This window comes from Necator americanus, chromosome X (genome assembly GCF_031761385.1).
Source record: "Necator americanus strain Aroian chromosome X, whole genome shotgun sequence".
NCBI lineage: Eukaryota > Metazoa > Nematoda > Chromadorea > Rhabditida > Ancylostomatidae > Necator > Necator americanus.
Window position 1 is genome coordinate 5,785,309 of NC_087376.1, and position 27,775 is coordinate 5,813,083.

At 40.0% G+C, this 27,775-nt stretch overlaps 3 protein-coding genes across 5 annotated transcripts; 2 read left to right on the top strand and 1 right to left on the bottom strand.

Annotated features, from left to right (window-relative positions):
- Positions 1-402: 402 nt before the first annotated feature.
- On the top strand, positions 403-9,185 carry RB195_021575 (uncharacterized protein; the record flags this gene model as incomplete). Its single annotated transcript, XM_064208389.1, has 9 exons — positions 403-533; positions 1,814-1,892; positions 2,205-2,309; positions 5,183-5,291; positions 5,421-5,507; positions 7,654-7,723; positions 7,800-7,886; positions 7,962-8,063; positions 9,137-9,185. The coding sequence occupies 9 exons, from the start codon at positions 403-405 to the stop codon at positions 9,183-9,185; spliced, it is 819 nt and encodes a 272-aa protein (XP_064064270.1).
- Positions 9,186-14,912: 5,727 nt separating this feature from the next.
- On the top strand, positions 14,913-16,055 carry RB195_021576 (uncharacterized protein; the record flags this gene model as incomplete). Its single annotated transcript, XM_064208390.1, has 5 exons — positions 14,913-15,074; positions 15,138-15,293; positions 15,348-15,513; positions 15,582-15,877; positions 15,936-16,055. The coding sequence occupies 5 exons, from the start codon at positions 14,913-14,915 to the stop codon at positions 16,053-16,055; spliced, it is 900 nt and encodes a 299-aa protein (XP_064064271.1).
- A 4,089-nt stretch (positions 16,056-20,144) lies between these two features.
- Positions 20,145-27,647, bottom strand: RB195_021577 (uncharacterized protein; the record flags this gene model as incomplete). Of its 3 annotated transcripts, XM_064208393.1 has the most annotated exons (28): positions 20,145-20,207; positions 20,281-20,430; positions 20,481-20,582; positions 20,674-20,759; positions 20,841-20,955; positions 21,013-21,188; positions 21,246-21,327; positions 21,386-21,487; positions 21,549-21,614; positions 21,683-21,802; positions 21,867-21,969; positions 22,029-22,117; positions 22,187-22,266; positions 22,329-22,445; positions 22,508-22,628; positions 24,946-25,021; positions 25,087-25,245; positions 25,359-25,543; positions 25,594-25,626; positions 25,775-25,878; positions 25,937-26,045; positions 26,278-26,479; positions 26,552-26,649; positions 26,712-26,778; positions 26,837-26,950; positions 27,010-27,124; positions 27,199-27,277; positions 27,335-27,457. In XM_064208393.1, 28 exons carry the CDS (start codon positions 27,455-27,457, stop codon positions 20,145-20,147), a joined length of 3,036 nt encoding a protein of 1,011 aa, XP_064064272.1. The 3 variants fall into 3 exon arrangements, with proteins under 3 accessions (XP_064064272.1, XP_064064273.1, XP_064064274.1); XM_064208392.1 differs by lacking the exons at positions 20,145-20,207; positions 20,281-20,430; positions 20,481-20,582; ... (6 more) ...; positions 21,683-21,802; positions 27,199-27,277 and adding an exon at positions 27,577-27,647 and having other exon boundaries at positions 21,828-21,969; positions 27,335-27,480; XM_064208391.1 differs by lacking the exons at positions 21,683-21,802; positions 21,867-21,969; positions 22,029-22,117; ... (14 more) ...; positions 27,199-27,277; positions 27,335-27,457.
- Positions 27,648-27,775: the final 128 nt, after the last annotated feature.

Below are 27,775 nucleotides of genomic sequence, written 5' to 3' on the forward strand. Positions count from 1 at the left end.
CGTCCAACTATTTTGTGCACAATTATTCCCGAAATATTCCTCAATTTGTTCGGACATGTCCTTCTAATAAAACCAGTTCATTTTTCTCCTAGCCCACCCAAGCACTAGCATGGTAGACGAGCCTTCGTCGTTTTGCTTGATTCTCTGCTAATCCCGCTTAGATAAATCTTTTTTTAAAAATGTGTCGCCGAAATCCTCATATAAATACGTTCTTTTTTATCCACATATTGAGCAATTCAAATGTACGGAAATAAAGGGTCACAAATCGCCTTTCAAGCTTCCGTGCTTTTCACACCATTTGTCCAGCAATTGTATTTCTTACGCTTCAGGTGAAGAAGTGAATAAAAGGTTTGGACTGATAATACATGGCAATCATTCTCGTTTTGAAGCAGGATATCAGTCATGGTTTTTCTCATCATCGCCGAGAAACGTCCTTATTCAGCAATAATCAACGGTTTCGTCGAGTTTCGCGCCCACTTCTTTGGCTTTTTGGTTTCATTCACCGCACAGCCCATACCATATGCTGATCAGAGGTATTCCTCGAATGCTCTTCTCCTGTTCCTACTCGCCTGCTTTCATCTACAAACCTATCCCATGCCACATTTCATCAACTATACCGAAAAACTCTGATGTTTCCTCTAAATTTCTAAACACGTGCAGGAGGAAAACACATGAGAAGCAAAAACGCATTATTCTCATAACTCATTGATAGAAGAATCCAAATCCAGATTATGGTGCATGATCTAGAACGCATTATTCAGTCATGTAGGTGAGAGAGATGCGCTGCAATTTTGGAAGTGTTTTTTTGACATTCCTTTTTTTTCTGGAACTTTCCCATAAGTGAGTTAAGCATTCCCAGGGCGCTAATTTTAACTCCGCATCAATTTCATGAAAAAACGGTTCTCGTAACTATTTGTACTTACCGCTATTGTCGCTTGATTGTCATTTGTTAGCTGTTAACGTGCTATTGTATCTACTTATTTTAATAGCTAAAACTTTATTAGCTTTAATAGCTAAATAAACGGTTCAATAATAATTATATCAGTTCATACAGCGTTTAAAGGCACAAATGTTCCCGAGGATTCCACTGTTAATTCAATCGAATCACTCCCATTTCTTATATTCTCACCTCATTTATGTGTCGAAACGTTTCCACATATCCTCACTTTTTGAGCTTTTTTCTTTCAAATATACTACCAAAGAAAGTGTTACGCTTGTTGAAGGTCGTGAAAGATTCCCAGTGTTTCTTTCGAAGTCAGCCAATTATGGCTAATTAAAACGTTTCGCCGCTTTCTTCCTACAATTCGAGCTTTTTCCTTCCTAAGCTCCATATTACCCCTTGATCAGCGGTGATTATGTGGATTGGCAAGCGTGATAGACTGTTTACAAAAACAAGTGCACGTTACGAAGTGGATTTATAGAACACTAATCTTGTAATTTTTGTGAAATAGTGGAAACCAGATATCAAAATTAAAGAGGAAAGAACAAGCTACCCGTAAGCTGAAACAAAATCAGAAACATGATTCTTTCTTCCAAAAATCACCCTTTATGAAAAAATTGAGCATCAAAGAGTTCCTTTTGAATCTTCGGATCTGTGTTGAAATTGTTATTTTAACTGAGCTGATTATTCTTCAATGTTCACTGCTCTTAACTATGAAGTGTTCCGTTCTTTTCGTAAGGTGTAATTTCGCAATGCTAATCCTACGCTTTGGATTTTCCTTCATTCAAATTTCAAATAAACAAGGCGACACTATTCATCGTTGATTTCGAATCCATAAATCTTCAACAGTTCCCTCATTGTTTCTTTTTGCAGGATGGAGTTCGCTTCTCCGTTCGTCATCGACACGTCAACGCCGGAGAGTCTGGAGCGAGACTTCTACGCGTGGTTAAATGTATGTGGTTTGCTGTAAGGAAAAACACATAGAACGAAACTGGTTTTGTGGGTACGGACAGCCGGCACCGCCAATTCGTGTTTTGCCCAGCTCTCTTGTCACTAGCGGAAATGGTCAGCGGTAATTGAAACTGCGTGTTGATTTTGAAGAGGAGTGAGATTTTGCGAATCTAACTATTGAGAGGAAGTTTGAGCAAAAACTCGCTTTAGCCACAACAATTGTGCACTATTTGTGGCAACATTTCAACTTGCAAAAGAAGATATTTTTAACCATTTCCTCAAGAATATTAAAAAATTTTAAAAATTTCCGCAGATGGAAGGATCACAATATCTCGACCCACAACCATCCCGAATATGCATTTCTTTACCGCCAATCGAATCATCAATAGGATCCCGATGTTATACGGAAAATAAGGAGGTCAGTTTAATTTCCTAATTGAGTGAAAATAAGTTCATATCTGTGATGTAAATGTAAGTGAAAAAAATGTAAATGAAAACAAACAATAAGGTAATCAGGCGAGAAATGCAAAAAAAAACAACAAAGTTTGTTTTGTTGGCAAATTAAATAAGATATTATGAGATTTTGAAAATTGCTAGGTTGAGAAAAACTGTCCTGAGAATCATTACAAAGTAGATCAACTGAACTGCGAACATAAAAGTGTACAACAAGAGAAGATCTTACAATGTACGCATCCTGACAAAATTTCTACTCTATTATGGACGTTCCACAACGTGATACAGTTAACACTTGGTCAACCACATCGTTTCTCGTTATCGATCGGCAGGTATTACAACCATATGATGGTCATGAGGTCAAAAATTGCTATGAAGGTTGTACGGAAGCGTTGCTCCGAGAATGAGGTTAGTACCTCACTGGTACAGTCAAGGGTTAAGAAGCCATATATCGGTGCATTTTACAATTGTGTTCGATGAATTATCAGAATAATGTGATTTTTTTGAATTTGAATTGACGCGATTGAATTTCAACAATAACGTGGCAGTTAATATCTGCGCTTCGTAAAAAGTGGTAATTCAGTGGTGTTTGTCGGTTTTGTTCGGTGTCTGAAATATGTCATCGAACACTTACAAATAAGAACTAAAAACCCACAAGCTTTAATAACAACTGGAAATTAAGGGGGAAGCATTGCAAATTTTGGTTGTCCTGGTGATTTCTTCCGAATAAAAGTAAAAACAAAGAGGAGAATCAGTAGGGTGATTTCATTTCAGTCTGATACTGATAAACAATTCTAGATATCATTTTCAACACTTTCAGAACGAACACGATCACCAATTAGGTTCTCAAATTCCTGAAAACTAGCGAAGCCTTTACGAAGTTTCTTTTTTCTCGCACACAGAAAAATCCAGTTCTGTGTTGTTAGATACTTCCTAGAAAATTCTTCATCGTTTCTCGCAATCGAATAAGAATTAGTTCTGGGGACACATATTCTCTAGGTGATTCATCTAAACTGAATAGAATAGATCTTTCTTATGGTAGCAGACCTCTGCTTAAGTTCTCAGTGAAGTTTGTGCTAAAACAAATCGATTAGTGAAAGCTAGCAGCAATTAAAATTAATCAAAGAAAGGATAAGAAGAAGAATACCTGTTGGAAAGCTGCATCTCTACGTTTACTTCCAAATAACTTCCAACTACTTAAAAACGTTAGTGTAATAGATGAATTGACCATCATAGGCGTGCTGAATGTTATACGGCAGTAACTTGTTCCGTGTTTGTAGTACGATAGTTTCACAGAGAGAACCACCCGGTCAGGTGAATAATGCGATTGAGATGAGGGAATTACCTATCTGTAGCAGTACATTTTGGATGTGGTCCTAGCAAAATAAATAAAACGCATGTTTATGGCACGCACTGAGCAGCAGGTAATATGCGATATTACTATAATTCCCTTGCGTTCAAACAGCGTGATTCTTCAGAGGAATTTACATGGATATCCCTTTTCAAATACCACCTTTTGTACTTGTTTAACAGACACTACACAAGTGATCACTAAATGAGAAAAATAATTAGTTAATTATAAACATTGAACGTGATCCTAAGCAAATCCTTACGAACTCTAAAGTTATCATACCCCATCCATTTGGAATGAATAAGTGGAATGACTGGGATTTAAAAATTTCGGGTTTAGAGCACCGATCGTAGGCGGCAATATACTCCATTAATAGTCGGCGAGTACCTAAAATATCTCTAGACAAGACTTTTTAATACACCTCCTACTAGTGCTAGATTCAAGAAACATTTTGATACAAAACGAATTCCAAACAAATATTCACACCCCACATAAATTTCTTTTCATTACACCTCTGTAGAATCTTGAACAGCTTACTGTCTTTTTTCCGTAGGGATTTGATGTCTCATCCGATAATGTTTAAAGCTTTCCGAAACTGGTGCATTACGACTGATTACTATTCTATCAATGCTGGCTGATGAAATCATCGACCTCACATGTTTAGGAGCAGTTTCTAATGTTTTCACTTATACTCCAGACTATCAGAAGTATTCTTGCCGTCCAGTTCTTGAGAGATCATCTGAAAGATGCAACAAGTTCAACTGTCGAAAGAATTACAACGTTTATTCTAGTTCTTGTTGATGTTCTGTGTAAGCATCAAAGGGACTTGAAGTCTATAGTTCACGGATTCTTAGTAAAACACCTCATGTATGCGGCAAACATTTAGAACATGACACAAACCTTTCTGGAATACAGATGAATTGGTCAGAATACCAGAGTCACAAATCCCTTTTCCTTGCGACAACCCTCTAATTTTCTACTTAACAATGACTGATTTTCACCATCTCTTATACACAACTTTACCAGTTATACAATGTACCAGTGAAAATGCAAACCACTTTTCAAGAAAAAACCAATAAAATAACAAAGACCTTTCATTAAATTCTTAACAGTTTGGGGATATCATGGTTTCAGGAAAATAATTGTTTGAAGTTCATATGAATCCAATTATTCACCAGCATAGCCTTTTATTCTTATCTTCTACTGCAAATGACACAAATGTAAATTTTACTGAAGCTCTAGCTTTTTCGATGAAGTTTCAGAATAAGACAGAAGATACATAAAAATAAAATATAGAATAATTAGGAAGGATAACATTTGATGCCGACCATTTGTGATTCTTTTTTTTGTGCCTTCTGGCGTAATTTTACAATTTTTTTTCGTTGTCCAAACAATTTTCTTGATTTCTTAACGAGTGATACTTCATCATATAGTGAAGCTACTTAAGAATTATATTCAAAAATTAATAACAATCCCTAATGTTTCAGATTTGTTACCTGGAAAGTTCCCTTGGCGATAGCCCATCGTCGCTATCTTCAACATCGCTGGAGGATGCTCCTCCTCCTCATACGGAAAGAGACCAAGTCCGAAGTTCAGGTCAAGCAGCTCGAACGAGAAGGATGACGTTTGCATTCTTCCCAGGCTTTTTCTATATACCTTTGTATTTAACGAATAGACTACCGAACTAATGGGGATATTCCTTACAAAATCCGCCTTGACTTCCAGGTAGAAATCAGCTAGGAAGAACGTATAGTCCCGGATTGCCTTTGTCGATGTGCGAACGAGAGGAGATTGTGAAATTATTTCAGGCTGGTTTCTCAAAATGTTTCAATTCTAACTGGTGAAGTGGAATTTCAACAACTCTTGCAATTTTTTCTCTTATCTGCTGAAAGCTGAAAAAGCAAAATAAAATTACAGACCGTAAAGTGTAAGCTGGTCAATGCTTGGTAACTGTATTGTAATAAGACACTAGCGAAACCCAGTTCTTGGTGTGATTATAATGGGAAATAACTTGCAGTCGATCATTCCCAATTCGTGATTCATCCACCCTCTTAGCATGACCAAGCATGCTAAGCAGGTGGATGAATCACGAATGGTCATCATTAAACCACGGTCATTCTGCCTGGAACTAAATTCTTTCTGCTAAAAACACAGGATTTCATTTTCCGCTTTTTCCGGTCAAGAAATGACCTTCCTAAAGACAACATAGGAAAACGACAGATTGTTTTTTTTTTGTGATCTCCTACCGTCTTCACCTCTGAAATTTTGCGATCTACTTCACGCTTTTGCAAACGGAAAATAATCGAAGAACTCTAATTATACAGCTTTTTTGCGCTGAATAAAGCTGCTACATCAACCGTCATTATAACGTCATCATTATAACATTATTGCCGAAGACGGAAGAAATATGAGCACAGAAATAGCATACGAAATCTTGGAAATTTCTTGAGATACGATATATCAATATATGCGGGCTTCATTGCAATTAACATACATGGGCAACACAACGTTTCTGCACAGTCTACAAATTATTCGTCTTATTATTTTTTATTCGTCCATGTCTCATTCTAAGATTGTCGAACAAAGGAGTTTACGACAAAGGGAGGGATAGTTCTAAATCTGGACTCTGAAAAACCCTGAAAACTTATCCTCTGCTCTAGAATGTTTGCTTAGTATTCTCTGGATAGCTTATCCCTATTATAAGCTCTTGCATATTCTAATCCTTCAAAAGGATGTGTAATTCTCTGTCCTTCCTTTCCAAAAACGCGATCGATTTTTTGTATATGCGACCGCTCGGTGAGAGCTAGTAATCGATTCATTCTGATCTACACACTGCCTCTGCCAAGATCAAAATGGAAAAGAACAACAAGTTTGAGTAGATTGAGTGCGCTATGTCATAAAAATGCGAAGAAAAACAAATGCACTAAATTTATTCTGATAAAATAACCTTGGAAGTGATTATTGTCGGTAATGGCGATGATTGCAATAGATTCCTCATCCAGAATGCAATGAGTGCATCAAACATCACGTGCGATAATTTCGTAGACGGTTTGCAACGAACCCTGTTTTCCAATATTTCAGCGAATTTCATTCGTGTTGTGTGTTCGAGGACTTTTGCTAGTAAATCTTAATTTAATGCTTCCTACATTTCTTTGGTCCAAACAGGGCATTTTGCCCCCTCTTTTTTGTTCTTTTTTGCTTCCACGCAAATAGGAAGCGTTTTCCAGGAGTGGAAGTATGTAAATGAGTGCAAATTTTGAGTCAAACAAAAATGAAAAGAACGCTTCGCTGATGAGTTCTTCTCACGGCTGTTTTGCACTTCTAAAATTGCTGAAGTCTTCCATAGCGGTGTCTTAGCTACTGCTTTCTTCATTACTCGAATTATTTGACACATAATAGTCGGCCTAAACTATATCGAACTTTACAATAACCGACCGAACTAATGTCCATTTCACTAGTAACTGGAATGCTATGATTTAAATTCGACAGTTGCGGGTGAATTTTCTCTTTTTTTCTTCTTTCATACAATCTCCAGCCATTTATTCACGGTGGAGTCTGTACTCGGAAAAATCTTAAAATGCAGACTATGCCTGCTGAAATAAATAGAATTCAATGCTACACCTGAGCTTCATACAGCTGAACCTGAAAGAAGTTCGGAACTCTAGTGCTAGAACAGTGAAAAAAATCGGATCAAACCCGTTCCTGTGCATCAATTTTCTATCAAGCAAACTCGAATCGACGTATACACTGCTGACGATCTTTTTTTCATTTTCAATCATGCTGAAATCGCTTAACAACGCCTCTGGTGACCATCTAAGCTGAAGAAACTGTGGGGATCGGAAAAGACTATGTTGCTGTAGTGTCATTGGTCCTGGGTAGAATCCTTTATTCCGAGCTGCCTAAAATTCAAATCCTTAGATTTTTAAATCTTGTTACTTAATTTTTTGGTTGCAGGCAGGATGGAAAATTTGTGATATATCGAAGCGCTTATGTGTCACCCACAGCTGTGTGAGCAAAATTCTGAACAGGTTCGATGTGAAGTGGAGAGTCCTCTAATCACAAGAGTAGACTAGCAATGGCTCGCCAATAATGTGCACTTTTAAGATATCGACAAACCGGATCAGTCCGTCCAAAAGATGCGAAGGAAGGCCGAACTGAGTCTCCTTTGGTGACTGCAGTAAGGGATTACAGGTATACACTCTACAGCATAGAGCAAAAACTGCGAATTTTAACATTGATTGTTGATTTAGTACAGTCCTTTTTTAGAACAAGACTAGGCATGAGCCGTCAAGGGGAAATCCGTGAACAGCTGATTAAGGATGGGATTTGTACGAGAGAAACCGCCCCAAGTAGATCGTCTATCAATCAGTGAGTGTTATTCTCGGAATGCTAACTCTGGGAAAAATGATTTACCATAAAGCGTTTATTTTACTTGTTGCAGCATAAAGCATGCCTGCTGCAAGTAAAAATTCCGAATTCTTTGTTTGTAGCGAAGGCATAATACTGTTACTGTTACTTAGATTGTAAGTCGTAAGTAAGTAAATAATACTGTTCGTATTAACAGCGACGCTGTAGTTGCCTTCTTTATCATTTTCTCTCTGCTGTGGAACATTTCTTTAGGTGATTCCGTCATCTATATCTTCTATTAAATTATGATATGGAGATTAGATGAGTCACTGCCATATGTAGTTTCCAAAAAACTGCTGCCCTTGTCCAGTCCGCGGTAGTGATTCTACATCCATAAAACTATCCCCACAGAACAGCACTAGTTGATGCACATAGATAGAAAGGTCATGAAGAAATAAACATATGGGGAAAATTACATTGAAAACCTGTAAAATATGTGGGATAAATGTGTTTACACTATCGGAACAAAAAATAATAGTCTTTCAGAAAGTGACAAATAATTAACTCTTCCGCTATATACATTGCTCCTCACAAGTACTTCAAGGAGAATTTAAAGTTCTTTTGTAAACTTCAGGTGTCCAAGTGTATGTTTGCAGTAACTTCAAACTCACTGGTAACGTCCAAGTGATGTCAAATTGTGCACAGGTGCTGAAACTTTTGTAAGATTTGAGGTCAAAATGAAATTCTTCTCCGCATAATCAGGTAGATCTCAAATTTTGAAACAAGGTACTACTTACGGTAGTGCTTAAATGTAGGCATTTTGTAAGAAGATAGGGTGCCTTGTTTTGACTAATCCATTTGGGTAGCTCCTACAAGTCCTACTTCAATTTAAAATCGTTAGAGGTTTATGAACGCGAATGGAGCCTAGCGCAACCATTTACTGCTGCGCTATGTACACTCACTCTCAGCCAGAATACGACCAGAATATCACGAAATATATCCAACATATATATGAGGATTTACTCCATGTATTTCTCTACATGCATATACAGATGTTTACTAGTGATTTAATAGCTTCACTATGACAATTTTAGCATTCTACGAACTAAACTGGACATCAAGAGAAGGAAAAAGACCGAGTGATTCTAAATGAATACCACCATCGAAATCCCTGCTGTTGATGATGTGATATTTTGAGATCCATGAAAAGTTATTGAAGGAAAATAGTAGCATATTAATCGTGAAATTCTGTAAGGAGGCAAATTATTACATTTATAACTGTAGTTTGAATGAAGACAAAATTCTGTACACTTAAACCAATCGTTATAGCATATGTATTGTCGTCATTCTCACTCATTTGTGGTCGCTTCAATGATCTCGTGCCTTTCGTTTTCTCCATTTGCCTCATTTTATAGTGTGATTAACTTTGCCCTCACTTTCACTCAACGTATCTGTCTTTCTTCCTCACGATTTTATCCTCGCAGTTTACATATCTATTGATCGTCAGTTGTCATTTACAAAGCTTCGAGCTAATTTGGTACGTAGTGTTCTGAGTGTAGTGTGATACTAGCAGATAGAGATGACGAATTCCAAAGGTGTTATCAATGCAATACATTATGGTATATATGCTATCGAATGAATTTAGCTTACTTTGGCAACACACGTTCTGACTGCTGTGGTTTTAAAGCTGATGATCTACTAATCTATAATGCCGAAGCAAAAGCAGCAAGAGTCACGCGAAGAGAAGGCGACCTTTCTCATTCAGCGGCAAACCCGCTGATTTAAAATAAAAGATACAAATACTACTTGCTTCCAGGAAAAGGATATTTTTTAATCGTATGAAATGATGTGCAAGTCCCTTCTTTTTTTTTACGTACATCTCCACAGTTTATATTCGTGCGAAAAGGAGTTATTAACGTCGCCGTAAAATTTGACTCATAACAAGAACAGTCGTAGAAATATTTCTCGAGAGGAACACAATATAGAAAAATCTGCGACCGGCGAGAAAGAAGCAAGGTTCTCATGCATTAGCCAAAAGATGTAAAAATAAAGACAATTACTGAGAAGTGAACGCATAGCAGACATTGGTGACAATTGAGAAATAGTACAACACAATTTTCGAAACTACTTAGCAATCTTTGCCGAGGATTTTCCCCACACGTTTTTGAGAGTGGAACAGGGGAAATGGTGGGCACCAAGCTTAAATCAAATCCTGTCGAAATTTCCAAAATCAAGGCTTAAGATAAGGCTCTGTATGTGTTTGATTTAGACCACATCATTTGACGAGAAAATGACAACAGATTTTCTTAGTCCAATCCAAAAAAAGTAAAGCGTCAAAGATGAAGCTGCGCTGTTTTTAACCAAGGGCAGATGATCGAGTGCACATTAGTGCGCAGTTGCAAGCAGCTAAAGTGCGATTTTTCGCAACAATTAGCCACTTGATGTCATTGCTTTCACAAGTTTTTCTCTGTTTTTACTACTTTAAATTTCCTCAACATCATCTATATGTTCACGTAGCACACATAGTAGGTCAAAGCGGCATGAGGCACGGTACTGCTGCACAAGTGGCTGCGCTCAAGGCGATGCGGTGGAGGGTAGCGGACAGGATCGATGGAGGACCTTTGCTAGCACCACTCTTAGCTGCACTTCGCGATGGTTCCAGCTCGATTCCAACCACTTTCTCTACTGCGCCGCAGCGAGCGCAGTCGCTTACGCAACTGCACCTTGCTTCATGTCGTTTTTACAATGCTGTACAATACGAAATGTGCCGTATGACGAAATCCCACAATGCCTTCAAATTTGCATTTTTCGTGTTATTTCCCCTTAAATTGCTTCAATGATGTCAATTTTTAGAAAGATGCACATATTCGATCAGGAGTCAGTAGGAATCAGGAAGACCATGATCTACTTGCTAGATACAAAATCCGAAAATCTTCCTCAAATTTCATCTCAATCAAGTTTTGTTGCAAATTATGTTCACATTGCAAACTCTCTTAATTGTATTCTAAGGTAGAAGAGCTACACAGACCGTAGACTGTAATCATCAGCATAAACAAATGATGAAGGATGAGAAGTTCAGATGTTGTCTTAGAAGACATACAGCAAATAGGTCTCATGTTCAGAATGAACATTTTACAACAACACAAACAATGTTCAAAATCGAGGGAGACAAGTTCCTACAATCTTTGTTTATTCACCTCAACTCCTTTCGTAATGATATTTGTCTTTTACAACAAATATCTCGAAACTGGAATTTGCTGGCTGTAGGCGGAAGTAATATTCCTAGGATGGAAATATTACTACTGTTGAAGTGAAAAAAGAACTACCTCCTATGTGAGATATCTACACTTCTCATTCTTAATCTCAACAGTGACACCAGGATTATCCACAAACTTTGCTCCCACAAAGATTGCTGCACCAAAACAAATTTAAGTGATTGATAAATAAAGCAGTAAAGTTCAGCACAGAAGAAAAAACACAATAAATAGAAACTTCCCAGCGATCCTATCTCTTCTCCCTAGTATCCATAACTTCGTGCTAAGGAGACAGTTAATTTAACACATTCAGTGATTTTTTATTGCCACTTCTTCAACTTAAATGAGTATCTAACCCCTGCTTTCCCTTATTTCCAAATACATCCGTTCATTACGAAACGTTTCTGAACGAATGCACGTATATGAGTGGAATGTTCTTGTTTTTAGTCACAAATCTGACAGCCATCGATCAGCCAGAGAGCTGAGTCATCGTCAGTCAGGCCCAGGAAAATTTAATAGCTAAAGAATCGAAAATTCAGGAGCATAGCAAAAATTAGCTGGATATCTTCTGCTTTCCATAAACAGAAGTCAGTCCTCTATCACATGAATATGATCTCGTCCGCATGTGTTCGCTTGCAAAAAACGCTGTGCGTATTATTGGGAAATGATTTTAACTAGTGTTTCCCCGTTTCAGTAACAATGTTAAAATTTTCAGCCGGCGGACTCGTCGGTGGTACTCAAAGGTAGTCGCTGGACTTCTGTATCGTGAGGTTGTTGTCCAAGTCCATGTTTACTATTTAAACGTATTGTACAAGACACTGGTTATTCATGCCAGCTTGACTTGGTTAAAGAGAGAAATTCAACAGCAGGAAAGACAAAGGAACAATTTGAAGGCGAAACTAAACATGGCAAGCACGTGGGATAAGGAATAGAGAAAGGAGCGATATCGATCAATATTTCATGTAAAGACGTAAGTATCTTGGTCCTCCAGACCTCCAGGGGACCGCGAATGATCGGCGCCAATGAACCAAAACAGGCAAAGGTCACGTCACACAGCCGAGACCAGGTAGATCTACGACATTTAGGAACAGAATTCTGGATACCAACCGCTATATAGTCGACTCCACAGATATTAATGTCTGGTTGAGAAATGACCAGCAGATGAATATTTGGCTATTCGAGAACGTTTATCCGATAAAAATATATATAGTCATTACAGCCACGTATCGGTTTGTTTGAAATTTTGACCATCTATCATTTGATACGTGGTCAAAAATAAGAAGAACTTATCTCTTCTTGTGAAACATCCGCATTCCTTATTTTTGATGTCAAGAGTGACGCCGTGGATTATTAAAAAATTTTGATCCGCGGTAAAGAATATCGCTATTTACATAACAAAAAACCATATAAGTGATGAATAAATAGATCAATAAAGTCTAGCAAACACGACAGAAATAATAAACAACTTTCTTATCGATCTTGTCCCTTCTTCCTAGGATTCATAACCTCGTGTCACGGAACGACAACTGAACACACCCAGTCATTTCTCATAGTTACCCCCTCAACATTAATGAGTATCTAATCTGTCATCCCTTATTTGGAAATATATCCTTCTTATTTGGAAACAACTGCGAAGGAGTCCACGTATGTGAGCGGAAAATATTTTTAGCTTCTGTTTTCCCGTTTCGGCTGCAGCATTTAAATTCTTGGCCGTGGACCCCGACGGTGTGCTTAAAGGTAGTCGCTGGACTAGAATATCCTGCATTATATGACTGTACAACTGTGGGCCTGTTGTTCCAAGGTATCGTTGGGTCTACAGAGAGTTCCCCATGATTTCTATTTGTGACTCTGTTGAGATGTGTTCGCCAACAATCCCGTCAGAGTCTTCCCTGTTTAGATCTTTCCCACCAGTAGTCATGTTTTTCGCTTATTTCTACTGTATGTGGTTTTTTCATCCAGAACGATCTTGAAGTAGTACATTTTGTCCTTTTTTTGGGAGATCGATGGTCCGTGCTGTCAGTCATCGCTGTCTGTCAGTGTTCATGCATACCATTACATTTTACATACTCGAGTTCTACAAAAAAATCGTAAAGAACCTACTAAAATAGTGCAGTTTGCTTGTTTTCATTGAATGAGCAGATAATGTTATTTGTGCTGTTTTTGTTCTGCTACTAACAACAGATCCACTCCCTTTATAAGTCCCAATAAGCGAACATACAGCTAAATGATTGAACTCGCGAGATGTTAATTTTAAATCAAAGCCCCTTTATGGCATGTTTGGATTTTCCTATCGCTAATGTCTGTGCGGTGCAGAAACGAAGAAGGTTGCAAAATGTATACAAATAGCAGTCGCCAGTATACTACTTTTTTAGGTGTGTAGTACTAAAACAAAATGTCAAAAACTGAACATTTCGGCACAGTGCACTAAACCATCGATTAAGCTGTATAACGTGGTTCGTAGTTTGAAAATACGTATAATACACACACCAACGATCGAATAGGCTAAAAATTTAAAATGGGTTTTGGGTAAGCTTAACCTGAAATACGTCAGGAAGTGCAGTTCGATACATTTGCAGGAGTAACACTCGCTAGGTGGCCTAGGTGGCAGCTGTTACGATCGATAATCATCGTATCTGCGAGGGTTCCGTACAGCGCCGCCCGGAGTACTGCAAACTCTGCTGCTCGATAGTATACTCAATTGTTTGGTCACAGCGCGCAAAAACGGAACTGGAGAACTTAAATTTCCGCGATTTTTTCTGTGCTTGTCGTCCCAAACAATTCTCTTTACTGTCGGGAATTGTGCGCGAGATATCCATGGCTGCAGGTCTGGTAGATCATCAATGAATGAGATCGATGATATGCAATCTCGTTCCTAGCTAGTTTTTTTTTTTTTTTTTTTTTTTTTTTTTTAAACCAAATCCAGACCACTGTTTTTCAAGGGTGATTGTAAGTATTTACAACGCAAGAAGATAAGAGGTTCTTGAGTCAGCCATCACAATTCTCTGTCCATCACTTGAAATATTTTTCCACTAAATAGAAACCGAATGCAGAATTAACCGAGTCAGAAACGGGTGAATGAACCTCAACAGTTTGTCGGACGACCAATAAGTTTGCAAAATATCGCTTTACATATGGTTCCTTTGTGTTACTTAGTGTTCACAGATGTTGTTGGCACAAAATATTATCTTCACTATCAAGAATACACTAATACACTCAAATTTACGTCTTCACTTCTGTCCTTGTGTTCGTTTTTTCAGAACATGATGAGGAGAATGGCTGAGTTGTCACGTTCACAGAAATAACTCAGATACCATATACAGAAATAGCGACTGAGTTTTTTGTGAGTGAGAATCATGAATATTTAGGTTAAAGACTCGATTTGGGTCAATTGCGAGAGTGAAGAGAGTGCCTATATAAGGAGCGATCATATCACTCTCACGCGCCGACACATCCACTCTTCCGAGAGACTCTTGTACTCCCAAGAACAGCGCTCTCCACCTATATTTTTCCTTTTTTCGTTCGCGTATTTCCTCCACTTTTTTATTCAATTCCGTTTTTCTCTCTCTTTGATTACGTAGGGGTGAACCGACTTTGTTGATATAAAACTGTGTTTAAGATGGAACAGGACTGCGAACGCAAATCCTTGCGCCCAGTAGCACTCGCTTCGGTTGCTCTAGCCACTGTTAGTGTGCTGTCATGCATCATAAGTCTACCTCTTGTATACAACCACGTCCAGTCGATCCAGTCTTACATGCAGAATGAAGTTGACTTCTGCAAGGTACTGCTGATTTTAACCAAGTACATCGTCACTCTACAATTATAAAGACGTTCCAATTCATAGACGCGATCTCGTGAAATGTGGCGCGAGATGGTAACCGTCCAATTTTCCACGACGGGCAAGGTCAATGAACGTGTCCGACGTGAGGCCTATGAGGCTCAGCCTGTTGACAATCGTTCAAATCCCTCATCTGTCGCCGGATCTTGCTGTACCTGCCAGGTAAGATATCACGTGACAATCGCATCTCCTACCTACGAAAATGGTATTGTTAAGGTGGGTCCTCCCGGACCTCCTGGTCCACCAGGACGAGACGGCCGGCCAGGTGCACCAGGAAGGCCAGGGAATCCTGGGCCACCAGGAAGAGATGGCGCACTTCTCCCTGGACCCCCACCAAAGCCGCCCTGCCAGAAATGTCCACCTGGACCTCCAGGACCACCAGGCAAGTTATTCTCTGTATGCTAACCATCCTTTTCTTCACATTTCTACTGCTAATATAGCAAATTACAGGACCGCCGGGACCAAAAGGGTTGCCAGGACCACAAGGAGACCCAGGTACTCCTGGACATGATGGGATTCCTGGACTTCCAGGGCCACCAGGACCACCAGGTCCACAGGGTCCTCCAGGTGTCCCCGGTGAAAAAGGACCTCCTGGAGAACCCGGAAAAGTTATCAATGGTGCACCGCCCGGACCTCCTGGTCCACCAGGACCCCCTGGACCACAAGGGCCTCCTGGTCCACCGGGAAAAGATGGGCAAGCAGGAAGACCAGGTCCTCCGGGACCTCCTGGAGATCCTGGAGAGAAGGTATTCACTCAAACCTTCTTAGGTTCACATTTGTCGCCAAAAATCTTCTGTATTTTAGGGTGCTGACGGATTGCCTGGTCCACATGGGCCACCAGGACCACGCGGGCCACCCGGACAGCCCGGTTCATGCGATCACTGTCCTCCGCCGCGAACTGGTCCCGGTTATGGAAGACTGTGAAGTTCTATCTGTTACTGATTCCGAGGTGTTTTGTCTGTTCACAAATGAAAGTGAACAGTGGGTCAGTATCTCAAAGACCATGATTGAACTAATCAAATAAAAGTAGTTTTGATCGATGAGAAAAGTGATTTCTGAACAAAATTTCATAGCCATCAATAACACATACAACCGCAACTAGCACGATAATTATGAAGGTTTCACTTGGTAGGATTTTCTTCGTAAAAACGGACTGTGAAGGATCGCGAAACTCACAAAGTAAGTAAGTAGTAAGTATAAGTGAAGAAAAAGTGTTGTGTATAAGTGAAAAAAAAGAAAAAGCTCGGAGAACTATAGTGGACCATCAAGCATGTCAGGTAAAAAATAATGAGAAAAATACCAAGCAATCTGTAGTTATAGGATCTCACAAACGGCTAAGCGTTAAAAATGCAAGAAACTCTTCTGATTACTTCATGTTTTTCCAGAATTGCATTTCACTTTTTAGAGCAAAACATTGTAAAGTACCGTACGCACCAAACACATGTGTGCATGATCTACAAAATACACATGCGTGCGTGATCTACAAAATATCCACCTCAAAAATATTAGCATAAATTTCTATGAGAAGAACTATGCTGGAATTATAAGCCAATTTTTCTTCGACTGTGATCACATAAAGAAGACATTCAGCCCTAAATGATGAGATGTAAGAGCGCTTTAATAACTGTGAACACTCTACTCAAAAAAATCAATGCGCAATGCAAGAATGCAAAGAAGACTTTGTTCAGACTTCCGAATCATTTTACTGATTATTTTAAGAAACATTGTCACATTTCAGAAAAGTTATTTGGTGGAGTGAATCAACCATGAAGACGTTCAGTACACGAATTTTAGAATTTGCATGAAATTCTTCTTCTTAAAGGAAAAAAAAATTGCAGTTTCATCTTGTTATTCTAATAGAATGCAGACTTGCATTCGCAGCTACTTACCACGTGGAGAGTTGCAAAATCCATGGGAAATTCCATGATGTAATACGAATAAAGCACCATTGTTCATTACGTCATAAGCATTTTATCGGATCTCTTCGCACGATTTTCATTCTCAACGCAGTGACAGGCGCGGACAACGTCACTCGTCTGTCATAGCATTCAATTTCCCAATAGCTTTTATCGAAGGGAACTTTACACGCTTTACACAGTATATGGCGATATAGTTTCTGGAAGTTCAGCAGACTGATGCAGTTATGGATCTTGAATAGATGAACTGAGATCAGCTGCAATTGTTGGAAATGTACCAATATTCCTGAATATTTCTTTCTTTCCGTTTTGCAGAACTTCGAGACCATTTCGCTTGCTAGAACTGAGTCTAAATCAAGGGTTCATACTTCACAGCAGATTGATTTCTCGATTAACTTTGTTAACAAAGGCAATCGATCGCCAGCGATCGATTGGATCTTCGTACTAAATAGTAAATAACAATCGAATAACGAGGCGTTATAACGCGTATTCACATTTTTATTACAGTAGGTACATTACGTTGCATGTATTTATTGCATTTTGCATTTATTACGCCAAACAAATACAACAAAGGCACCAAATTTTCCCCCTTCAGATGAATAACGCAGTGATCGCCAGCCGCTTGGAAAGTTAGCTTTCGAAATGACAGCATTTTGTAAACATCAAACATATCTCAGTTTAATATTTCGGAATGAAAGTGAAACTCTTGCACTGAGTATTCCTCATTTAGGGTGATAAACAAAAGATATGAGCGCACATTTTTGGAAATTTCTGGAAAGAAAAGAAAGACGTTTGCTTCCTTTTTGCTTTTACATTCTGGTATTTAAAGCTTTTACAATGCCCTAAGATACAAATACGATCTCTGATGTTGATGTTGCAGATCTCTTAAGGGCACCACCCCACGAATCTGAGGTGGTACGGATTTCAGGTGGAGTATTCGTATACGGGATCGCACATTATGGAGAGAAGGGTGATTCCGTCCATTACTTCCTTATTGCCGTAAAAAACGGTCCGGAAGATACGGCTTCGAACGTTCCGACTTGCTACTTTCTACAACGAGTTCGACTGGAGCGCGCCAGTCTTGCGCACGCGCTGCATCTTTCGCGCCATTTTTACGGCAATCAGAAAAAAGAAACAAACAGCGATGACTGACAGCGCGGACCATCGATCTTTCTTTCCCAAAAAAGAGGACAAAATGTACTACTTCATGATCGTTCTGGATGAGAAAACCATAAAAACACATACAGTAGAAATAAGCGAAAAACATGACTACTGGTGGGAAAGATCTAAACAGGGAAGACTCTGACGGGATTGTTGGCGAACACATCTCAACAGAGCCACAAATAGAAATCATGGGGAACTCTCTGTAGACCCAACGATACCTTGGAACAACAGGCCCACAGTTGTACAGTCATATAATGCAGGATATTCTAGTCCAGCGACTACCTTTAAGCACACCGTCGGGGTCCACGGCCAAGAATTTAAATGCTGCAGCCGAAACGGGAAAACAGAAGCTAAAAATATTTTCCGCTCACATACGTGGACTCCTTCGCAGTTGTTTCCAAATAAGAAGGATATATTTCCAAATAAGGGATGACAGATTAGATACTCATTAATGTTGAGGGGGTAACTATGAGAAATGACTGGGTGTGTTCAGTTGTCGTTCCGTGACACGAGGTTATGAATCCTAGGAAGAAGGGACAAGATCGATAAGAAAGTTGTTTATTATTTCTGTCGTGTTTGCTAGACTTTATTGATCTATTTATTCATCACTTATATGGTTTTTTGTTATGTAAATAGCGATATTCTTTACCGCGGATCAAAATTTTTTAATAATCCACGGCGTCACTCTTGACATCAAAAATAAGGAATGCGAATGTTTCACAAGAAGAAATAAGTTCTTCTTATTTTTCTCATTAGTATTTGCATTTTCTCGACAAATCGTTCATAAACTTGCCAAAATTACCTGATTTTTTTGAATTAGTGCATCCTGCCTGTGTTTCTGTGGATACTGTTTCAAACAGTTTCACTCTAAGTACTCGAGAACGTTCATCACAGAATCAGACTAGGTGTTAGCACAAGAAAAAAATACTGAGCTATTTGAAAATTTGACCACGTATCAAATGATAGATGGTCAAAATTTCAAACAAATCGATACGTGGCTGTAATGACTATATATATTTTTATCGGATAAACGTTCTCGAATAGCCAAATATTCATCTGCTGGTCATTTCCCAGAAGTTGATATCTGTGGACTCAACTAAATAGCGGTTGGTATCCAGAATTCTGTTCCTAAATGTCGTAGATCTACCTAGTCTCGGCTGTGTGACGTGACCTTTGCCTGTTTTGGTTCATTGTCGCCGATCAATCGCGGTTTTACAATTGGAGCAAGCTGGAGGACCAAGATACTTACGTCTTTACATGAAATATTGATCGATATCGCTCCTTTCTCTATTCCTTATCCCACGTGCTTGCCATGTTTAGTTTCGCCTTCAAATTGTTCCTTTGTCTTTCCTGCTGTTGAATTTCTCTCTTTAACCAAGTCAAGCTGGCATGAATAACCAGTGTCTTCTACAACACCTTTAAAGGCATCACCCCACGAATCTGAGGTGGTGCAGATTTCAGGTGGAGTATTCGTATACGGGATGGGAGACTATGGAGAGGGGGTGATTCCGTCCATCTCTTCATAATTGCCGTAAAAAAACGGCCCGGAAGATGCGGCGCCGCACAGGGCTGGCGCGCTCCAGTCGAATTCCTTGTGGAAAATAGTGCGCCAGAACGTCTGAAGCCGTATCTTCCAGGCCGTTTTTTACGGCAATTAGGAAGAAATGGACGGTATCACCCCTCTCTACATAGTCTCCCACCCCGTATACGAATACTACACCTGAAATCTGCACCACCTCAGATTCGTGGTGTGACGCCTTTAAAACCCGTTATCAAAGACAGTGACGAGCTTATACAATAATTGCGCTTCATCATTGAGTTGTGCCACGTTATTATTATTTTGTTTTTATTGACTGAATGATTCAAAAACGTGGATAAGGAACATTTTAGAGAAATAACAACAACAACAGCAACAGGGATACTGTTCGATTCTTCAACTCCTCAAAACTGCCATGGCCGATTCAATGTCGTTCATTTCAGCTAGCAGTCTCTTTTTCTTAAAAAAAAAACATGTCCAATTAAGTACAAACACGCAACACAAATATCGCAATCATAAAACCATTCCGTACCTTTTCTGCGTTGGAAATGCGAACAGGAAGCGGGACCTTCTCTTCGTAGTCAGGACGACTCTCCTCCTCCAACAATTTTGCCACAAGCACCTCATTCTTCTCCTTCTTGCCAGCCAGTTTAACTAGCTCCCGTTCCACATTGATTATTCCCTTAAGTAGAAGGATAGCAAAAACACTTTAACAGGCACTCTCATGCTCACCTGTAGGGCAATGTAGACAGCGCATCTTGATGAAATGATAACATGTGCACATCCGCTGGGAATAGTTTCGGATTTAATGTTAGACTGCAGCAAAACTTCAACCTACAACAGTAGAGATTCATAACAAAAATGAATTGATTAAGAGATAATTCCTTTCGACAGAGCCCCTTATCGTGCGAGCCAGAAACCAAACCTTGTTGCTTGAAGCAAGCGTTTCAATGAGAGGGATAAGTGAAGACAGGCACCGGTGGTCCTCCTCAGAACTCACGGAAGCGTACACTAAGTAAAACAACGATGTATGGGAGTAACCAAATGAAAACAAGGATTAGGTCATTGTGTGAGCAAAAATTAGCAAATTACGATCAGCTTTTGTCTTATTTGTCAATTCGTAATCAGAGCGAAGAGATCTGATTGTTCGCACAACGCTCATTGCAAACGAAACATCTGCTTCGACCTTCTCATTTGTGAACGGATACTAAAATAGTTCAGTGCTACTCTAAAACATGACTTTGACGATGTAGTAATCGAAGACCTGTGACGTTTCTGGATAAGCGTGAACAGTGATGGATGGAGGATGCGTCGCCAGACGAGGAAGATGTTGCCAGAGTTCCTCGGATAAAAATGGCATCACAGGACTGATCAGCCTCAATCCTGTTTCAACGCAGTGGTAGAGCGTGGCCTTTGCGATTTTGCGGGCCTCGTCGCTACCTCAAAAGGAGCGTTCTCAGGAAGAATTTACAAACAACGCCATTAGTCCCAACTTACCAGCAGAAATCACTGGTTTAACAAATTCCAAATAAATGTCACACAAATCATAGAGCCAGAATTCATAAAGTGCAGTGGTAACCTAGAAAATCTGTTGGATTCTGCTGGATTCAACGCAAGAAATACTATATGTCTCAAACCTGGGTAAAGTTGTATGCTTCCATTCCAGCATTACAACGACCCACAGCGTAAGCCATGCGCGAAAGAATCCATTTATCCATTATAGATTCATTTCCACTGATCTGAAAGTGAAAAGGAATGGCACATCCTTTGTGTTTCCAGTTATTAAAAAAAGATAAGCACCTTGAACGTTTGCGCCTTGTAGTCGTTCCCCAACTGCATCAAGGTGAACCGAACTGCTTGCCACATCTGATAGGACACTTATTAAAGAGAAGGAAGTTAAAGTTGATCTGTGGATTGAGTACAGAAGAGCGTGCCTTGTTGCAGAAGAATCTGTAACCTTGAACACGAAGAACGTCTAGGTTTATGTCCCTGCCCTGACTCGTGTAAGCCAGAAGAGCAAAACGCAACGCATCCGTGCCACATTCCGGAATACCCTGAATTCCGTCTTACAGTATAGCTCTATAATGGACCATAAACGTTTTTCAAGAGACTGCTCGCATTAGGGTAGTCTCTGGCTTGACCAGCTTGCGCAATGGCGAGCTCCTTGGCATCGAGGTTTCCGGTTGTCAGCTGTCGATTCAACTCAGCTAGCGTTACTCCTCTGCAGAAAATGTTTAATACTCAGTTCTGCCGCAAAAAGAATCCAGTACTGCTCAGCACCTGATAACATCTAGTGGATCGATGACGTTCCCGAGAGATTTCGACATTTTACGCCCGTGAGCATCACGAATCATCGCATGAAGGTATACCTAATCATGTGGGTCTTAGCAGATTGTGTCAAACATTGTCAAACATTGGAAGGAAATCTGGCTGCTTACCTCCTTGAATGGTAGTTTTCCGGTCAGCTCCTGACTCATGAATACCATCCTGGCAACCCAAAAGAATAGAATATCGTGACCTAGGCGAGATTTCGTTCCGTTCCGACAGTTGCGAAAGCAGAAAAGATCCAGGAAAGCTAACCAGTTTCAAGAACGTTTGATGGGAAGTAAAGTTGCATATCAGAAGTGTTTTCTGGCCACCCCATAATAGCAAATGGCCACATGCCGGAGGAGAACCATGTGTCCAGTACATCCTCGTCTGAAACGGTTCAGCTCGCACTTTACGGAAGACCACAAATATTACTTATGATGATCACGTACCCCACTTCAGCTTAATGAATTTGCGGTCAACGTTGAATTTCTTCGCCGCCTTCTCAATTGCCATTTGCTCGGAATGAGCAGATACCCAATAGCGGTCGTCGCAAGGATCTCCAGATGGAGTCTAAACTCTGTATGTTGCGTCGCCAGTCGTTTGCTGACAATCTTGGACAGATGAATTTGAACACAATTTTGCTTTAAAGGCTGGTGCTGTCATTTCCAAATCATATTAATTACTTGGTTTCAATAAATTTCACATTGAAAAATTGGTCCCAGTTACGAGATCGATGTTTCGTATCCTTTTAAAGGCAGCGTATCACAAAACTGACGATGTTAGGGTATCTATAGCCAAATAGAGGGTTTGGCTGTAGATTACGGAAACGAGGGTGGCCCAACTTAATTTCCCCTTATCATTTCTAAAAATGGAATGTGAAATGTTTGTCCGTACGACGAGATACGTTAGAATGCGGCATCTTTGTTCATGCTTCGGTTTACCAGTAGTATTGATTAGTTTTACTTGGTAAGGCTGCTGGAGATATCTCATTGCTTCTAAGCGGCTCGCTCGTTGATGGAGAGCGTGCACAAGGGTTGTGTGTACTCACGTTCCTCGTAGGAACAGACTCACTTTCGTTCCCACTCAGATTTGCAAATTCCTTAAGGGAAATTGAGCAAGACCACGGTCCTACCTGCAATCTACACTCCAAACTTTATGTTTGCCCACAGAAACCACAACATCATCAGTTTCGTGAAACGCTGTCTTTAAAATACTGAAAGAAAAAAGCTGCCATATAGTTATAGCAATTTGCAGGTCCCGTCTGGGCAGCAGTTTTTAATTTCAGATGCTAACTAGTGATCTAACGAAGGTGGGTACATCTAAACAGTGAAACAAACACCTTTGTTATTTCTGAACTTCCTAGTTTACTTCATTTAACAGCAGATGCTGATTTATGGTCGTAGGCGACCATGACGAACAAATCAAATGGAGAGTAAATTTTTTTCTTGAAAAGAGCACTTTTACAAGCTGTTTCTTGTGAACGGGTTGGAGATGCGAAACTATGTCATCGAGCTTCACTTAATCCTAATTACTATCAGCTTAGTTTTGGGGTCACACAAAACATTTACTCTAGACTTGCTAACACGCGCAAATTCTTCTTGGTTGCCAGAAAATTTCTTTTCTGCCTAACTGGAAAGTAAAAAAAAAAAGCCCTTCACATTCTGTACGCATATTTATTCTATATGAACTCTTTAAAATTCCTGAAATGTGGTAAATCTTTTGACAAAGTGATCTGACACACCATTCAGTGTTTGACCACCTGTTATGTAGGTCGAATTTAATGTCACAAGCGATCAATATAGGACCAGACCAGGGGGGGGGGGGGGTAGCAATTGCCAGCACTAAACGTAGTTATAGCTCTATCATACTGTTTAAAAATAACCAAAAAGTTGAAGATAGTGTTCCATTTACAGGATGATAATCAGAGAAAAGGCTGTCGAATAGACCACTGGTCCAAGTAAACACCGATTCGTCATATCATTTCAACTGCTATATAGCTGCGTCAAAAGGACATGAAGCACGAACAGTTGCCTAAGCGGCTGCGCTCGGAAGCGGTGCGGTGGAGATAGCAGTTGGACCATGGCGAATTGCAGAGATGGGTGGCGGTAGTTGGACAATGGCGCAGTCGCTTGCGCAACTGTCCGTGCTTCATTTCGTTTTGACCCGACTATAGTTGCTTTGTATGAATAAGAAGAAGGTAGTAGTATTTAGGTAAGCAAACGTAGAAGAAAATTACAGCGTGGAGTAATGCATCACTGGTAGATTTATACACCACTGACACTACCATCCAGCTCACGACATAGTCAAAGGCAGCATACCAGGAATCTGACGTGGTGAAGGAATCTGGGGGAAAATCTACGAAAGATTGCAGATTGCGGGATCAAGGGTGGTTTCGCTGCTCTCTTCGTGATCGTCGTAAAAAACGACGTGGAGGACACCGGTTTTCACGACGATTTCAGTTGCAGCGCTCTGCCCTTGTGTACGCGCCGTATCCACGGTCAGTCGAAGATCAGTGATGCCTTCTTACCAGATTATTGACGTAAAATCAATGAATGAGCTACTAAGGGGACAGGAACATGTGCATAGAGGAGCGTTCTAACATTCCTTATGCCGATGAGAGAGAGAGGTGAGCGGAACGTACCCTTATCCTCCAATCCACAACACCAACTCTAGCCTCTCCCGCGGATTCCATCACGTCAGATTCGTGGTATACTGTCTTTGAAATAAAAAAGTGCCCGGGAACGTTAATTATCGTAACACCTCCATAACCTAGTAGTGTTTAAAACTTTCTGCTAGACGCGGAAGGACTGAAGAAAAAACGGATGTTTCACAGGTGTTTTTCAAATTACGCAATTCTGAAGTGGTATGGTATGTAGGTGGAATGTACCTTTCCATCGATAACGGTAATGAAGTAAGCAGGTATCCGATGTCCCCACCAGAGCTGACGAGAAATGCACCAGTCACTGTAAATGGACAAATACAATAGGTAATGGTTCACTCACACGTAGAGTAAGAAGACTGAGCGTACCGATTGCTTTGAAGCCATCGGTTCCATGTAGCGACATGGTAGTCAGGGATCAACTTCAATTCCCCGCTTTCCACGGCGGCCACAGCTTTCCGCGCCATCTCATCGCATTTTACGTACCATTGTGCCTTTAGTAACGGTTCGATAATATCTTTAGAGCGGCTGAATTAATGCATTTGTAGAACTCGACTGACTACTTGGAATTTCTCCAGAAGAATGAAAATCATCCAATTGTCTACTACAGCAATCCCTTTCAAATATTTCGAAGAGATCACCTGCAAACTGGAACAACCATAGCATTATCCTCCGATCCTCTATACAATCCAAGTTCTTTGAGAGCTTCAATCACAGCCTTTCTTGCGTCAAAACGACGCATGCCAGAGAATTTCCCACATCCTGGTGAAATGTTCCCGTCGTCATCAATACATGTGATGAATGGAAGATTGTGGCGTTGACCGACCTAAGGATGTAATATTGACATTCAATGAATAGAGGACTATCGTTACTCACTTCATAGTCATTGTGATCGTGGGCTGGAGTGATCTTCACAGCGCCGGTTCCGAACTCACGATCCACGAATGAATCGGGTACGATGGAGAGTTCTCGGTCAACGAAGGGGTGGATACATACCGGAAAGTAATTTTATTTAGAGACAGTTTGAGAATGACTTGAGCGAAATCGTCGCTACTACCTTGCCGATGAGGTGTTGGTAGCGAGGATCATCGGGATGCACAGCCACGGCGCTGTCACCAAGCATTGTCTCAACACGGGTGGTTGACACTACTACTTCTTCCTCTGCAAGTATTATGTGTCCAGGAGAACAAGGAATCGCATAGACGGTAATGAAGAGAACCTCCGCCCTTAATCTTGTAAGCAAATGAAACAAGCACTCCGAATTCGACTTTCTCTTCATATCCAGGAACGGGGAGTAACGTGCGCCCAGTGAGTTCCTTTTTGTCAACCTGTTGAAATTCAGAAGTATAACTTTAGCAAACTTATTAAGTTACAAAAAATGGAGAAATAAAAAAATATTTTTCATATGAATCAATTAAAGAAGATTATTAAAGAAACCAGGAACTGTTCAAATCCAACAAGGTTTACATTTTTGAAATAGCCAGAAAAAAACGTGCTCACAAAGTCGACAAATCAGGGGAATAGTAAGTAGTAAAAAGGCAGTTGCTAAGCATCGCTTACCTCAATGTCCGAAATAGCGCTACGCAACGCACACGACCAATTGACAAGGCGATTCGAACGGTAAATGGTACCACTTTCGTGCATCCTCACAAAAGCCTCCGTGACCGCGCGAACCATCTTCGGATCCATCATGAAGCAGGCACGATCCCAGTCAACCGATGCTCCCATTTTCCGAAGCTGATCGTAAATTACTCCGCCTTTCCTAAAAAAGAAAATACATCAAAATCTACGAATCAAAATTCAAAATTGAATTCAAGTGTAGTGCATAACGAACTCGTGCTTCCATTTCCACACTTCGTGAATAAAAAGATCACGTCCAAGGTCATGCCGGCTCAAACCCCTCTCTCGCTGCAACTTCTTTTCCACGACAACCTGGAGAGAATTAGATCACGGAGTGAGATTCTCACTAGAAGATATTAACATTTTTTATATACTTGGGTTGCAATTCCAGCGTGATCACATCCAGGATTGAACAGTGTAGTTTTGCCTTTCATGCGATTCCTCAAACCAATAATGTCGTGGCACCCTTCACAAAGAAACTCGTCAAACGAAGGTATACCATCTTGTCAGAGTGTCCTCTACGGTAGTAGCAAGTGCATGGCCGACATGTAACGTTCCAGTTACGTTAGGAGGAGGTATGCAGATGGTGAAGTGTCCCTTAGGATTGGGAGTTCTGTAATAGAGTCACAGCATAATCAACTGGCTGCAGATGCTTTTGTGAGTGAAACCTACTTGTCATTCTCCCTTCCATACTCAGGCTTGAAAAATCCTTCTTTCTCCCACCACGAGTACCAACCGGACTCCACGTAAGTAGGGTCATACTCTTTTGGCAGAACATTGCTAATATCTGAAATACCACTCCTGTTTTTTAGTTCGAACTATTATTCCTAACAAGAAATGAGAATATCAACAAAAACAAACTCTTCTTTTTTCCAGGTATTTGAAAAGTAACGTACTTAATCTTTGCCTTCACTTCGCGCCCCTTTTTCAGAATTTTATTCTAAACAACAATCAGCAATTGAGAAAAATCTTAGCTTGAAATTAAGATGAAATTGACCTCCGAACAAAAATTTCCTTTTTGTTTCATCTCCTCTTTCTTCTGTTTGCCCAAATAGACAGCCTTTTTCTTCTCCTTCCTTAATTTCTTCTCTGCTTTTTGTTTTGGTTGATCGGACGCCATTTCCCGACAAATTTTGCATAGAACTGAAACAATACAAACACAATGACCAATTTTCTCCAAGAAAATTTGGTACAGAAAAATTGGCATGGAGCACAACGCAAGAGATTAGAAGGACCTACCGTCGTAAGAGAATAGGCGGAAGGATTCTGGAAGCAGTATTCAGTATTGGAAAGCTGTCTGAGGCATACATTTGAGGAAACAGAAACGGTAGAAGTTCAAATTAAGTAAAGAATAAAAGATGCGAGATCCGTGAAAGTTTTTTTGTTCTGTGATTCTTCAATGATTTTCGGATTTGAGAGATTCTATAACAGTAAATGA